Consider the following 15,014-nt stretch of genomic DNA (forward strand, 5'->3'; position numbering starts at 1 on the left):
TATATTTTACATACCATGTACAGCCAAATCAATTTTTACATGTGTCTATATATCTATGCAAGCATGACCCAGATCAAGATGTAAAGCATTTCCAGCATCCAGGTAGCCTTTTTTAATATGGGTTGCTCAAGAGAATTACTTCCTAATGCCCTATAACAGCCACTGAATATTAACGTCTCTCTTGTGCATTTATAACATGAGAATTGAGAAAGGAGTAACACAAAGTTTTCTCTGGTCTGTGGTCAAAAGAGGAAAGCCTGGTGGAGCAAGGCTGCGTTCAGAGAGTTCCTTCATGCTCCTAATTTGACCAACTTTATTTATTTATTTATTTATTTATTTTGGCTGCGCTGGATCTTGGTTGCAGCACGTGGGATCTTCATTGTGGCATTCGGGCTCATAGTTGCGGCATGTGGGCTTCTTAGTTGCGGCATGCAAACTCTTGGATGTGGCATGCATGCAGGATCTAGTTCCCTGACCAGTGGTCGAACCTGGGTCCCCTGAGTTGGGAGCACACACCACTGGACCACCTGGGAAGCCCCTAATTTGACCAACTTTAAATTCAGTTATTTCATGGGATTCATTAGGTTCAATTGGGAAATTCTGAATCTCCACTTTCAAGAAGCCCTTATGCCATCTCTGGTTCCCATAGTTTACAGTCTCCTTCAAGTAGACAAATCCATAGGGTTACAAGCTAGGATGCAATTTCTCAATACAGGGTCCAAGAAGCACTAGGCTAAAACATGGGCCAGGTTGCATTACTTCAGGATCACTGGGAAGAAGTCTAAGAAATTGGAGTCAGAGCCATTCTTGGGACCATGTGAGAAATGTGATTATGTTTTCTATTTCAAATACTCATAAATTGAGGTCAATATTCCTATATTTGGGCAGAACCGATGTGTGATAAACATTGATGACATATTAATATGAGTTGAAGCGCCAAAAAAATCGATTATATTTGGATAAACACTTAAAGTAATATTGAAACAAACATGAAATTATTATAAAATCTGAAGTTCTACGGGACATCCCAGGGACTGAGATTACTCGTATGTTATCCTGGACAGGACTTTGATGTATTTGTCAGCAGGGAGCCTCTGGTTATTGTTTGAGTTCTCAGCATCTGGGTTTCTTTGGAGTGTTTTCCCCCTTTGATGAGAAAAGGCATTTCTCCCTAAAGGAAAACAACTTCCATAATTTATTTTGGAGTATATAGGGAAATCAGCTATATGTGATTTAATAGTTTTTTTTATTATAAAAGAAATGTATAAAGTGAAGAAATGTGTAAATGTACCAAGTACAGGTAACTATTAAGAAGAAAAAATTCCTCATAATCCCACAATCAGGAAGAATCACTATTATCATTTTTCTGAATTTCCTTCCAGGTTTTTCTGTGTACTTTAAAAAATATGGCTGAGATGACATTGCATAAATCAATGTGAATTCTTCCTTTTTGCCTAAAATTATTATAAGATTTTTTTCCAGGTTTAAGACTGGTGGAAAACATCATTTTAAAGGATTTAATGAATATTTCCTATGTTTATTTATGTATTTATATTTTATAAATATCCACAATGAACCACATGCTTAAAAAGTTTTTAAAATTTACCCTTAGGTCCAGGAGGCCCAGGGAATCCGATTCCTGAAATTCCTGGTTCACCATCAGGCCCAGGAAAACCCAGATCACATTTTCCTGTGGATCCAGGGATGCCTTAAAAACACACATCCATCCACATCAGCACTTTCCCTTTATCTTGCCTTAAAACAAATTCTTTGTTTCTGTCATCCCAGATCTTTTTGGAAATTAAGAAATAATAACCCCATCTTCCTCCCCATTTCTATTCAATGGGCTAATCATTAGGAGGTGCAAATAATTTTGAAAATATAAGTTAACTCCTGAAAAGAAATATTCTTAAATATCTTAAAGTATATGTCTCCCTCCATTAATGCAAAGTTAAGTTTTAGATGATGTTGGCAAAGAAATTAGGTTTTCAAATGAAGAAGCTGTGGGAACTGTCCTGATTAACCACCAGCCCACATGCCTTGCTCCTCCACCAAAAATCTATGAAGATTGTTCCGCATTCCAATTCCTCTTAAGTAACTGTATCGATTCTGTTTTGGAATCCAAAGTACTAACAAGAATAATCTGGATAAACTTAAAGGACAACAGCAAGTCAGCTGTCTGTAGGCTTGTCCCTTCTGGCCTGCACTCTTTTTTCGGAGACAATGAATATATGTTTTCCTTATATGGGAGAGTTATAACTGGGAGAGTCAGGGTGCCATCTGATGCCACGTATCTCATGTGGCAAAGAGGATACTCACCGGGTGGACCTTGGGGGCCAGCATGGCCTGGGGGCCCAGGAGGTCCTGGGGGCCCTGGAACTGGTGTCAAAACACCGATGTCTCCCTTAGGACCTTAAGAAAATTTGCATCGTAAGACTGGTGTGCATATTGAAGATTTTCTTTCTTCAGAAGGGAAAAACATAATTATAAGGGGTTCACAGACATACCTTAAGAAATATAAAAAATAATCTCTGCTTCTGTAGGCTTCAAAACTGGCTTAGAGATGACCAGCTCATAGAAACTTCCTTATTCAATTGTCAAATATATATAATCATCTAGTATTGTCTAAGCCGTGTTTTAATTAATAGCCCAACATGCTGGTCTATTGAAAGAGAGCCTATTCTAAAAAAATATTGATAATATGGAATTCAGCCTAACTGTTGGTGAATACTAGTGGGATATGTATTTATTGGGTGACTAGTTTTCACAGGAAGGCAGTATGGTTTATTGAGTAAAACACGAAGTGAGGCCTGACAAGTTGATCTGGGCTTGAATCCTGGCTCTGCTCTTCGTAAGGTCAGTGAGCTTGGACATGCTTTTTAACCCAAGTTCCTCATGTGTCGAGGAAATAATGCCTGCCTCACTGGTAAAGATTTGAGATACTGTCCTGACCACAGTGGCCAATATTAAAAATATGTTAGTGATTAGTATTGTCCATATATTCATATATTTATAGAAAAAATAAGTTTACAGTAACGGAATGGGAAAAATTTGATAATAATATATTTTATGACAGTGGAGTCCTTCACTAAAAATCCACATTTAGAAAGAACAGGAGAGGTTTCGAAGACGGATGAGAAGAGGGTTGAGTAAACTTTTTCAGTAAAGGGCCAGATGGTAAATAATTTAGACTTTATGGTCCAGATGGGTCTCTTTTGCCATTACTCAGCTCTGCTATCCTAGTGTGACAGTAGCCAGGAACAATCTGTAAATAAATGAGCATAGCTGTGTGCCAGTAAAACTAGAGACACTGAAACTTGAATTTTATATAATTTTCACATGTTACAAAATATTATTCAAAAGTTTTTTCTTTTAAACATTTAAAAATATAAAAACCACTCTTAGCTTGGGGACTGTATGTAAATACGTGGTGGGCTGGATATAGACTGTGGTCTGCCATAGTTTGCCAATCTCTGGATTAGAACAGCAGCCTCAAAGGTAAGGTGCAGAAAAAATACATATGTGTATAACCATAAAATAAGCTCTACATATGTGTGTGGACAGAAATGCATGCATACAGTTTATAATATACAGTTGACCATTAAACAACACGGGTTTGAATCACGAGGGTCCACTCACTCACAGACTTTTTCAATAGTAAATGCTAGAGTACTACACGATGGCGTAGGTTGAACTACAGATGTGGAGGAACCACACATAGGAGGGCTGACTCTGTTATACACATAGAGGGTTGTGACCCTAACTCCCGTGTTATTTGAGGGTCAGCTGTATGTGAATACTACTGGGGATACTGCATTCAAAATTTTATTCCTGGTGAGGGATACTATAAAAAGATTTGGAGACCAGTGGTTTCTTGGGTCTCGAAAGTGATTTTAGAAGTTAAAAAAAAAAAAAGCATTATTTGTTTAACACTGTCCGTAACATGAAATTCTCATCTTGAGCTATTTTCTCCACCACTGATAAACATTGAGGATCAGATCCCGCCTGAATCCCACAACTATGTTCAGCACACGTGGATCCCCAAATTTAATGGGATTTTAAGACTATCATCAAGACAATTTTTCTTAATTTGTCTTAGATATTTTGAAGTTTTATTTATAAACCGTTTATGAGGCTATGGATCAAAAAACCCCCAAGTTTGCAATAACACGAGTGGGCCCTGGGCTTCTCAAGATCAATCCTATAGGCCTTTGCCTCTCCTTTGTATATCATAACTGACTTCCACTCATCTCTTAGGATCTATTCATTCCATGTATTTATATCAGTAATGGATGTAGACTATTCCTAGGAAATTTCAGCTGCACTGCTCAGCAACAGGGAAAAAAAGGATTTTCTCTACCATATCCTATATGTTATTTCCCAGTGTCTACCAGTTGACATAGTCTACTTACTAGAAGCAAGTTTCCATACATTCTTTAGTCTCAAAGGAGTTTCACTAATGGAACCATCAACCCACTCCACAGGAAAACAGGACTGGAAAGAAAACTAACCAACCGGCTTCTCCAGGCAGTCCAGGGGCTCCAGGAAGTCCTTGGGTGCCCTTTGGACCAGGCTCTCCCCGTGGTCCATAGTCTGATGGTCCAGCTGGTCCTGTGGGTCCTGGGTACCCAGGGGTGCCAGGATCCCCTGGAAGACCCTGGTCTCCCTTCTCACCACTCAGGGCCTGTATCAATAGGAATATGTTTGGATAGTGATTCATCCAGTATCTCCTTACACAGGTTAATCTCACCGTGAATATAAATACCAGTTGGAGAAGATCTTGAAATAAAAAGAAGTTGTTATTTGAATGGCATTGTTACTAAAATAAGAACACTGTATGGTTTCTGCCCTTGGAATCCAGCAACACTGAGACACATAGTAATCAAACTGACAAAAATTAAAGACAGAGAAAATACCAAAAGCCACAAGGGAAAAGCAACAAATAACATACAAGGGAACTCCCAAAAGGTTATCAGCTGATTTTTCAGCAGAAGCTCTACAGGCCAGAAGGGAGTAGCACAATATATTTAAAGTGATGAAAGGGAAGAAGTTACAACCAAGAATATTCTACCCAGCAAGGCTCTCATTTAGATTCGATGGAGAAATCAAAAGCTTTACAGACAAGCAAAAGCTCTGAGAATTCAGCACCACCAGACCAGCTTTGCAACAAATGTTAAAGGAATCCAGCTACATTTCCTTAACTCTCCCACTTGAGATGTCCTACAGTGGGATGCCACGCATATGATAATAGCCCTGAAAATTTAGCTCAAATAGGCCGACAATTCAAATGGCATTGGAGGTGACATTCATGTTAAGGCCACATTTCTAAAATAAACCCAGTACAGTAAACCTTTATTTGTTTGGTTTTCATCAGGCATCTTCATTACAAAAAGTATTCTATCCATATTAATTTTTTCTTTTATCTTTTTTTGTTAATTTTATTGTCTGTAGCTTTGAAAATGAGTTGTATATTTTAAAGTTGAATTCGACAAAATAATCGAAGTTTCCCTTCCTCTCCAACTTGGCCCCAGTAATAAATTTAATTGGACTTTCATTGTTCAATGTCAACAGGTGGCTAAGTAGTCCTTTTTTTATAACAGCAGGGTTCAAGGCTCAAATCAGCTCCTTGATTTTTCTCTCACTTTCTGGGAACTTTTCACCAGAACTAATAAAAAAAAATTAGGGAGATGCAAATGGGAGCATCATATGAACCTTACTGACACTAGACCAAAATAATTCCAGGCTTTAGCCCTCTTTAAGAATAACTACCACCCAGGGGCAGCTGGCAGTTTGCCAAAGCAGTGTCTGAAACATTGGCCCTGATAGCTGCTCCCAGCCGAAAAGTGTTTTCTAGGCAAAAAGGTTTAGGAAAGACTGCAGATCATATTTACATTTGGGCAGTCAGGTCATATTCTCATACTAAAGGGCCTGTGAATAAATCTTTAAATTTTCTGCCAAATTTCCCTGTTTGAGGTGGAACCCTTTTTATTGGGTGACACTGATTAACCCTGGGAGAAATTGGTATTTCATAAAACAGGCTGGGTAGCATGCCTTGCAAACTTCTCAGATACATGTGATAGGTTCTCAGCTTCTGCCTCTATGACATTTAAAAATAGATTCTGGTAGGAGCCTCTCATTTGAACATGTGAGAGATTCCATTCCATGAAAAGAGACAGAATTATATAAACTTAAATATGGTAAATGACAAAACATTTGATTTCCTTATTTGACTACTCTAAATATCCTGTCCTCTTATGCATTTATTTTTTACCTAAAAGAATGCACATTGTCCCCAAAATATTGACCAAAACTTCCCATTATTAATCATTTTCTGAATTTCCTGATAAACTCATTTGATACAAATGTGGAACTGTAATTTGTGTATGAGACAAGGTCATTATCAATGTAGAATTTCCTATGGGCTAAAAAAACCATGGAGTACTACCTGTTTATTTTGTCAAAATACTATAAATATTTGTTCGGGTTATTACAGCTCATTTGAAGATGCTTCATTCTGCAGTTAGAGGGATGAACTGTGCTGAATGACCAACAATTTTTTGAAAGGAAATCATCTGATATCTTAACTTTAGAGCCCTTCATTCAGAGGGAGGGTAATTTGAAAAAAGTTGCTAGATACCGACCGGTTCTCCTTTAGGTCCTGATAATCCTTTTACTCCCGGAGTTCCAGGAATTCCATCCAAGCCCTTTCTTCCAGGCTGTCCTCGGAGCCCTGGATCCCCCGGGGCACCCACTTGGCCCTCTGGCTGAGAGGCTTCACCTTTTTCTCCTTTAAGTCCTGGGAGACCCTGAGCACCTGGGAATCCCTGGGGTGGTACAGAAATGAGTCTGCATTGCATTTGGGTACAGTTCTCTTGTCAATATTTAAAAAGTGGCAACAAGAACTTTGCAATTTTAATGAACATGAATTTTTTTCCAGACACTTTCTTTGGCCCACAAACATAATTTCAAGGCTTTTGGCTTTTTGGCTTTATTTTTTCTTCCAAAACTATAAAAAAATTCAGTTAGTATAATTCAGTGCAATATATACAATAATATAATTCAATATGATACAGCCTTCATCATATAATTCAGATTATGTTAGAATATTGGTAAATTTCAATATGCATCTATGGATAATTTGATTTAAATATATTTATCCAAATATAACTTTCTGATTTTAATTTTTAACAACTTTATTGAGGTATAATTTACATATCATAAAGTGAATCCTTCATAAGAATACAATTCAATGATTTTTAGTAAATTTACACATTCATGCCACAATCACCATAATCCAGTGTTAAAACGTTTCCTGCTACTCCTCCAAATTCCCTCAAATCTATTCACAGTTCATCCCTGTTCCCCACCTCAGCCCTAGGCAACCACTGATCTGCTTTCTGTCTCTGCTACCATTTGAAATGATTATAAATTCATTAATTCATTCCCTTATTCATTCACACCTCATTCATTTATTCATTCAATCAACAATTATGTGCTGAGTCAAAAATTATCCACACTCCAGCTGTAGAATTTATAGAAGTTTTAATATAACTGGAGTGTGGATAATTTTTGACTCACCCTCTTATCAACTAAATGCTTTACTATTAAGTGCTCTTTGCCAGGCGCCAAACTGACAACCTGTATGGAGCGCAACCATACTTTCATTGTGCTCCATTTTCCAAACTGAAACTAAATAAAGCTTTAAAAGCATGAAATCTTACCGGAAATCCTGGAAGACCAGCACTTCCTGGGGACCCTGGGCTTCCTTTAATGCCAGCTGCCCCTTGTTCTCCTGCAAAGCAGTAAATTATTCAGTATTCATTGAACACAAACTAGTAGCCAGAGTAATGCTGTGTGTGAAGAGAATAGGATGTTTTCTTCTGAAGAAAGAAAATTTCTATATTAAAACACACAGTACAGGGTAAGCATGGGAGTAAATAACAGGAATAAGAGATAATGTTCAAAACAAGAACTCTTTTTTTTTTTAAAGCTCTTTATCGGAATATAATTGCTTTACATTGTTGTGCCAGTTTTTGCTGTACACCAAAGTGAATCAGCTGTATTTATACATATATCCCCATATCCCCTCCCCCTGCGACTCCAGCCCTCCCTCCCTGTCCTGGCCCTCTAAGTCATCACTCATCATCGAGTTTACCTCCCTATGTTATGCAGCAGCTTCCCCCAGCTATCTATTTTACATTTGGTAGTGTATATATGTCTATGCTACTCTCTCACTTCGTCCCAGCTTCCCCTTTGCCACCCCCCTCCCCGCCCCTGTGTCCTCCAGTCCATTCTCTACATCTGCATCTTTATTCTTGCCCTGCCACTGGGTTCATCAGTACCATTTTTTTTAGATTCCATATACATGAGTTAGTATACAGTATTTCTTTTCCTCTTTCTGGCTTACTTCACTCTGTATGACAGCCTCTAGGTCCATCCACCTCACAACAAATAACTCAATTTCATTCCTTTTTATGGCTGAATAATAGTCCATTGTATACATGTGCCACATCGTCTTTATCCATTCATCTGTTGATGGGCATTTAGGTTGCTTCCATGTCCCGGCTATTGTAAACAGTGCTGCAATGAACGTTATGGTACATGTTTCTTTTTGGGTTATGGTTTTCTCTGGGTATATGCCCAGGAGTGGGATTACTGGATCATATGGTAGTCCCATTTTTAGCTTTTTAAGGAACCTCCAGACTGTTCTCCATAGAGGCTGTACCAATTTACATTCCCATCAACAGTGCATGAGGGTTCCCCTTTCTCCACACCCTCTCCAGCATTTATTGTTTCTAGATTTTTTGATGATGGCCATTCTGACCGGAGTGAGGTGATACCTCATTTTGGCTTTGACTTGCATTTCTCTAATGACTAGTGATGTTGAATATCTTTTCATGTGTTTGTTAGCCATCTGCATGTCTTCTTTGCAGAAATGTCTATTTAGGTCTTCCGCCCATTTTTGGATTGGATTATTTGTTTTTTTGGTATTAAACTGCATGAGCTGTTTGTATATTTTGGAGATTAATCCTTTGCCAGTTGCTTTGTTGGCAAATATTTTCTCCCATTATGAAAGTTTTCTTCTTGTCTTGTTTATGGTTTCTTTTGCTGTGCAAAACCTTTTAAGTTGCATTAGGTCCCATTTTTTACTTTTGTTTTTATTTCCATTATTCTAGGAGGTGGGTCATAGAGGATCTTGCTTTGATGTATGTCATAGAGGGTTCTGCCTATGTTTTTCTCTAAGAGTTTTATAGTGTCTGGCCTAACATTTAGATCTTTAATCCATTTTGAGCTTACTTTTGTGCATGGTGTTAAGCAGTGTTCTAATTTCATTCTTTCAAATGTAGCTGTCCAATCTTCCCAGCACCACTTACTGAAGAGGGTGTCTTTTCTCTATTGTATAATTCTTGCCTCCTTTGTCAAAGATAAGGTGCCCATATGTGCATGGGTTTATCTCTGGACTCTCTATTCTGTTCCATTGACCTATATTTCTGTTTTTGTGCCAATACCATACTGTCTTGATCACTGTACCCTTGTAGTATAGTTTGAAGTCAGGGAGCCTGATTCCACCAGCTCTGTCTTTCCTTCTCAAGATTGCTTTGGCTATTCAGGGTCTCTTGTGTTTCCATACAAATCGTAAAATTTCTTGTTCTAGTTCTGTGAAAAATGCCTTTGGTAATTTGATAGGGATTGTGTTGAATCTGTAAATTGCTTTGGGTAGTACAGTCATTTTCACAACATTGATTATTCCAATCCAAGAACATGGTATGTCCCTCCATCTGTTTGTATCGTCTTTGATTTCTTTCATCAGTGTCTTATAGTTTTCTGCATACAGGTCTTTTGCCTCCTTAGGCAGGTTTATTCCTAGGTATTCTATTCTTTTTGTTGCAATGGTGAATGGGATTGTTTCCTTAATTTCTCTTTCCACTCTTTCATTGTTAGTGTATAAGATTACAAGAGACTTCTGTGCATTAATTTTGTATCCTGCTACTTTACTAAATTCATCAATTAGTGCTAGCAGTTTTCTGGTAGAATCTTTAGGGTTTTCCATGTATAATATCATGTCATCTGCGAAGAGTGACAATTTTATTTCTTCTTTTCCAATTTGGATTCCTTTTATTTAATTTTCTTCTCTGATTGCTATGGGTAAAAATTCCAAAACTATGTTGAATAATAGTGGTGAGAGTGGGCACCCTTGTCTTGTTCCTGTTCTTAGAGGGAATGCTTTCAGTTTTTCCCCATTTAGAACGATGTTGGCTGTTGGTTTGTCATACATGGCTTTTATCATGTTGACGTTATTTCCTTCTATGCCCATTTTCTGGAGAGTTTTTTTTATCATAAATGGATGTTGAATTTTGTCAAAAGCTTTTTCTGCATCTATTGAGAAAAACAAGAACTCTTAAATTTTAGCTTCCTAAAATTCTTGTCTTTATAATTTTAAGGAGATACATTTATTTATTCTAATGATAAAAGTAATGGAGGTTCATTGTAAAAAATATATATATATACAGAAGGAAGAGAATAAAAATCATGCATAAATCTACCACCAGAAGACAATATTTGCTAAAATTTTCATGTGTACTACTCACAAAATTTTATAACCATAAATGCATGGGACTCATAATACACTTCTTTGGAATCATACTATACATATGTCAATAAATATGGGTTTATAGCTTCACTTTAAATGGCTGCATGGTAGCCTATTGTATGGGTAAACCATCATTTATTCAGCTATTTTTATAACAGCTATTTTTAGACATTTAGATTGTTTTATTCAACTTTAGCTATTGTAAACAATGCTATGATAAATATCTCTGGATATTTAGTTCTGTAAATTTATCCAGATTATATCCTTTACAGTAAATTCCTAAAGTGCAACTGTATGTCTAAACAGGTACAAACCTTTCTGAGGCTTTGGATATCTGTTACCAAATTGCTCTTTACTGTGGACTTTTATATTTCTTCTAGGTAATTAAATATCTTTGTAAAGAGGATCCCTTTAGAGGATCTTTTGGATGGAGCTCAGGTCAGTTTATTAACAAATGTTTATTCATATTTTAACTTTTGCAAGATTTGAGCCAGGAAAATTTTTTTATAGTAGTCCAAACAGTTTTACTTCTTATGTATCTTCTTTGAGCTATATCTGTAGTACCTCAAATGTAGGGAAACCAAGGAAAATACAACAATGTGACTAGTTGGTCAGCAGCAGTGAGCTGCCCACCTACATCCTTAGCCTTGGGCCAGAGGTCATTCTGGGAATGTAGGAAATTATGATGGCTTTCCTTTTGTTCTTTGGCTCTTTTACTTTTAGTTTTTAACATTTCCCCCAGAGACTTGGGGACTGAATAGGAGCTTCATGAAAAACAGTACCCCCCCCCCACCCCCCGTTCTATGCCTTATTTTACCTTCTCAAGCCTGTCTCAGGGAGTCAGGGGACAGCGATTGCATAGTAACTAAGGCCTTTATGAAGAAGTGGGTAGGATCTGAGGGTGACAAAGGATCCCTGCCCTAATACATGTCCTCTATACAGTCCCTGCAGCTGCCACCACGAGCCTTTCTTCTTTAGACTGAGACCCAGCTTACCTGAAGACCCTGTGCCAATGCAAATGTCTACTGGATGGTGGTAACATGCAAATATGCCTTTATCTATGTTGCCAGGTAGAGCTTTGGATTAACTTGGCTCAAAGATCAGCCCCTGGTGCAGCAATTAAGGGATGCCAGTGTGGAAGGCGGGAGCATGTCTCCAGAGGAGAGTGTCTGGACTGGAGTCCAGGTTCTACCACTTATGAGATACATCACTGATGCCTCAGCTTCCTCATCTGTTGAATGGGGTTAATGACAACACTTAGCCGTAGGGCTGACATGAGCAATAAGGGGTGGAGGCACAGAAGACATCTAGATCCGTGCCTAGCACGCTCAGCTAGGGCTCTGTAACTTGAGCTCTTATTGGTTAATGAGAAATCATTTGATGATGGTGTCTATAGACCAAGGTGCTAATGGCAGAACCTAGATGGTGTGTGATACCACGTGAAGGCCCTGGGTAGTCAGCAGAGTGGCACAAGGGGCAGAGGAACCCAACTAATAAAATAGAGACTTTTTCTATTTCAAGGTTTTGTCCATGGTCAGTTCTGTGACCGGGGAATGGGAAGGTAGGACAGCAGAGGTAGAGACAGCCTGGAGCAACAGTGCTGGGGTGGAGAGTCCTGGTCTGGCACAGAGGTCGACAAGGGAAGCAACATATGCTTTATTTAGCCCTCAGGATATTGGCCTATAAAATGTTTTTTCCTTCAAAAGTTGATGGCTAATGTTTTTTTTAAATGTGAGATTTCAGATAAAAAAATCCCAATTTTACTCTTCTCATGAAAAATTGGAAGACTTATCGGCACAGAGCCTAAAAGGCTGCCAGGTAACACCAGGCTGGATTTGAGTGCCTGATGGCCCCTTCCCATTTATCACATGGCCCCTCGAGTTTACTGCAGTCCTCACCACTCCCTATCGTCTCCAGCATTGGGGCCACCGGTGGACTTGGTTATTGCACTTGTATGGTTAAGAAGAGTGTCAATTAGTGCATATGCCCATGATGATATCGAAAGGGGGTTCATGAAAAAGTAGACTGAGAAGGGTCGTGTCTCTTGCAAAAAAGAGTGGCAGAGAGTTTATTTCTTTTCTTCTTCTTTTTTTAAAATTTCTGGCTGCATCACACAGCATGTGGGATCTTAGTTCCCTGACCAGGGATCGAACCTGTGCCCCCTGCAGTGGAAGTGCTGGGTCTTAACCAGTCTTGGACCACAGGGGAAGTCCCGAGAGTTTATTTCTTTATGGAAGAAAAAAATGGTGTGTGTTTGGTATGGCTGCTTCACTTCTCTGAGTTACCTTCTGGTCCCCTGTAGAAATCTGAGTTTACAATTCCTGAATGACACAGTGGTTTGCTAGAGTTCAGCAACTAGAATGGAATGGGGGAAATGTCAACCTTTATGGGATTTTGGCTTACTTTATGTTAACAGAGTGTGTTTTTGAAAGTCTACCTTAAAATTCATATAAACCACATCCTGACATCGAGCAGTCTGATGCCTTTTTTTCCCTGTCCAATGAGTCAACCCTTTTGGTACTTGAAAAGACACTTGTGGGCAAATTGTCTGTACCTGGGAATCCTTTTATGCCATCTAACCCCGGCAATCCTGGCGTGCCCGAAAGCCCCGGGACATAAGGACACTCTGTGCACAAGAGGCCTGGCTCCCCTGCAATGAGAACACACTTGCATCACTCACAAATCCACGCCAAGTTCTCAGAAAGGACAGATATCTTCCAACCACACAATTATTTATTACATCTAAAATTTTTTTCATGTAGTGAAAATCACCTAGGACATTGTACATATTAATAAAAAAATCATTCATCTATTATATCTGCTTAGTTTATCTATTTGAGCTTCTTGGCATTCTGAGAGAGGAAATCCCACGTGCCTAGTATAAAACATCTACTATTTCAGAGTTTCTCTCCTTGAGCGCAGGATAAAACTCACATTCTAGGGATAGCCAATGATTTATTGCACAGGTACTAAATAAATAACTGATTTCCAGATGAATGAATACTTTTATGTAATCCGTTTGGAAAAAAATCCATCTCTGACTGTCTGCTGTTTGTCTCCAAGAAGTATAAAATAAGTGATGATTAAGATGATGAGAATGACTTATTCTAATAAACAACATCAATGACTGAACCAACCTTTGGGCCCGTCGGCTCCTGGGATTCCTGGAGACCCTATGTGGCCTGGAAGTCCACTGTCTCCAGGTAGACCTTTGCGAAAAACAATACCACCTACAAAGAGACAACACCAAAGCTAGTTTTTTATTTCTTTAAGTATTGTTTTCAATTAGCAAGTGTTTTAGTAATGTCTTTTCTTTTATATGAGTTTCCCCATCTCTGCTTTGGAAGCTGAGTCTTGTGAAGCTTGTCTGCAACTGAAAAGACTGACCAGCTTTTCCTTCCACCTTACACATATGATGTTTTTTTAATAAGGAAGCAGTGGTTCTTTGAAAGTTCATTAGATGGTATTTATTGGCACATGGTCACCCCATGTCATCTTATTCAGTTGTTTTCAATTATTCCAAGACCATCCTTTTAGCATCTTTAGGCAAAAGGTCAGATCTCATTATTCTGTGTTTCTCAGATACATTGTATTTTCCTGACAGATTGTAGATGTTTAATCCATACTGAGTGCAAAAATGGATTCTGACTTGGGTGTCATCTGTTTTCTCTTCATTGCTTGTTCATATCAATAGAGTTTGTCATTCTTAAAAAAAATTTTTATTGAAGTGTAGGTAATTTACATTTCAGGTGTACAGCAAAGTGATTCAGTTATACACATATATATATATTCTTTTTTAAATTCTTTTTCATTATAAGTTATTACAAGATACCAAATACAGTTCCCTGTGCTATACAGTAGGTCCTTGTTGTTTATCTGTTTTATATATGTGTATCTGTTAATTCCAAATTCCCAATTCATCCTTCACCTCCCTCCTTTCCCCTTTGGTAACGGTAAATTTGTTTTTTACGTCTGTGAGTCTATTTCTGTTTTGCAAAGAAGTTCATTTGTATCATTTTTTAGATTCCACATATAAGGGATATCAGAAGATACTTGTCTTTCTCTGTCTGACTTACTTCACTTATGTGATAATTTTGTATTACTGCAATGGCATTACTTAATTCTTTTTTATGACTGAGTAATATTCCATTGTGTGTGTGTGTGTGTGTGTGTGTGTGTGTATAAAATACACACACCACATCTTCTCTATCCATTCATCTGTCGACGGACACTTAGGCTGCTTCCATGTCTTGGCTATTGTCAATAGGGCTGCTATGAACACTGAGGGGCAGGTATCTTTTCAAATTAGAGTTTTCATCTTTTCTGGATGTATGCCCAGGAGTGGGATTACTGAATCATATGGCAGGGTTTGTCATTCTTAAAGCGGCTTTTCAAGAAAGCTGTTCCCAGGCTTCCACATACA

At 38.2% G+C, this 15,014-nt stretch overlaps 1 protein-coding gene across 1 annotated transcript in view; it reads right to left on the reverse strand.

Annotated features, from left to right (window-relative positions):
* COL4A3 (collagen type IV alpha 3 chain) overlaps window positions 1–15,014 on the reverse strand; it is a 141,433-nt gene that overhangs the window by 31,650 nt on the left and 94,769 nt on the right. The window contains exons 22-28 of the mRNA XM_057746912.1: window positions 13,729–13,821; window positions 13,146–13,241; window positions 7,722–7,792; window positions 6,642–6,824; window positions 4,516–4,684; window positions 2,320–2,412; window positions 1,607–1,708 (exon numbers count right to left, since the gene is read on the reverse strand). Coding sequence (XP_057602895.1) covers window positions 1,607–1,708; window positions 2,320–2,412; window positions 4,516–4,684; window positions 6,642–6,824; window positions 7,722–7,792; window positions 13,146–13,241; window positions 13,729–13,821 — 807 coding nt within the window. The remainder of the gene's footprint in view (window positions 1–1,606; window positions 1,709–2,319; window positions 2,413–4,515; window positions 4,685–6,641; window positions 6,825–7,721; window positions 7,793–13,145; window positions 13,242–13,728; window positions 13,822–15,014) is intronic.

Source organism: Hippopotamus amphibius, chromosome 8 (genome assembly GCF_030028045.1).
Source record: "Hippopotamus amphibius kiboko isolate mHipAmp2 chromosome 8, mHipAmp2.hap2, whole genome shotgun sequence".
Lineage (NCBI taxonomy): Eukaryota > Metazoa > Chordata > Mammalia > Artiodactyla > Hippopotamidae > Hippopotamus > Hippopotamus amphibius.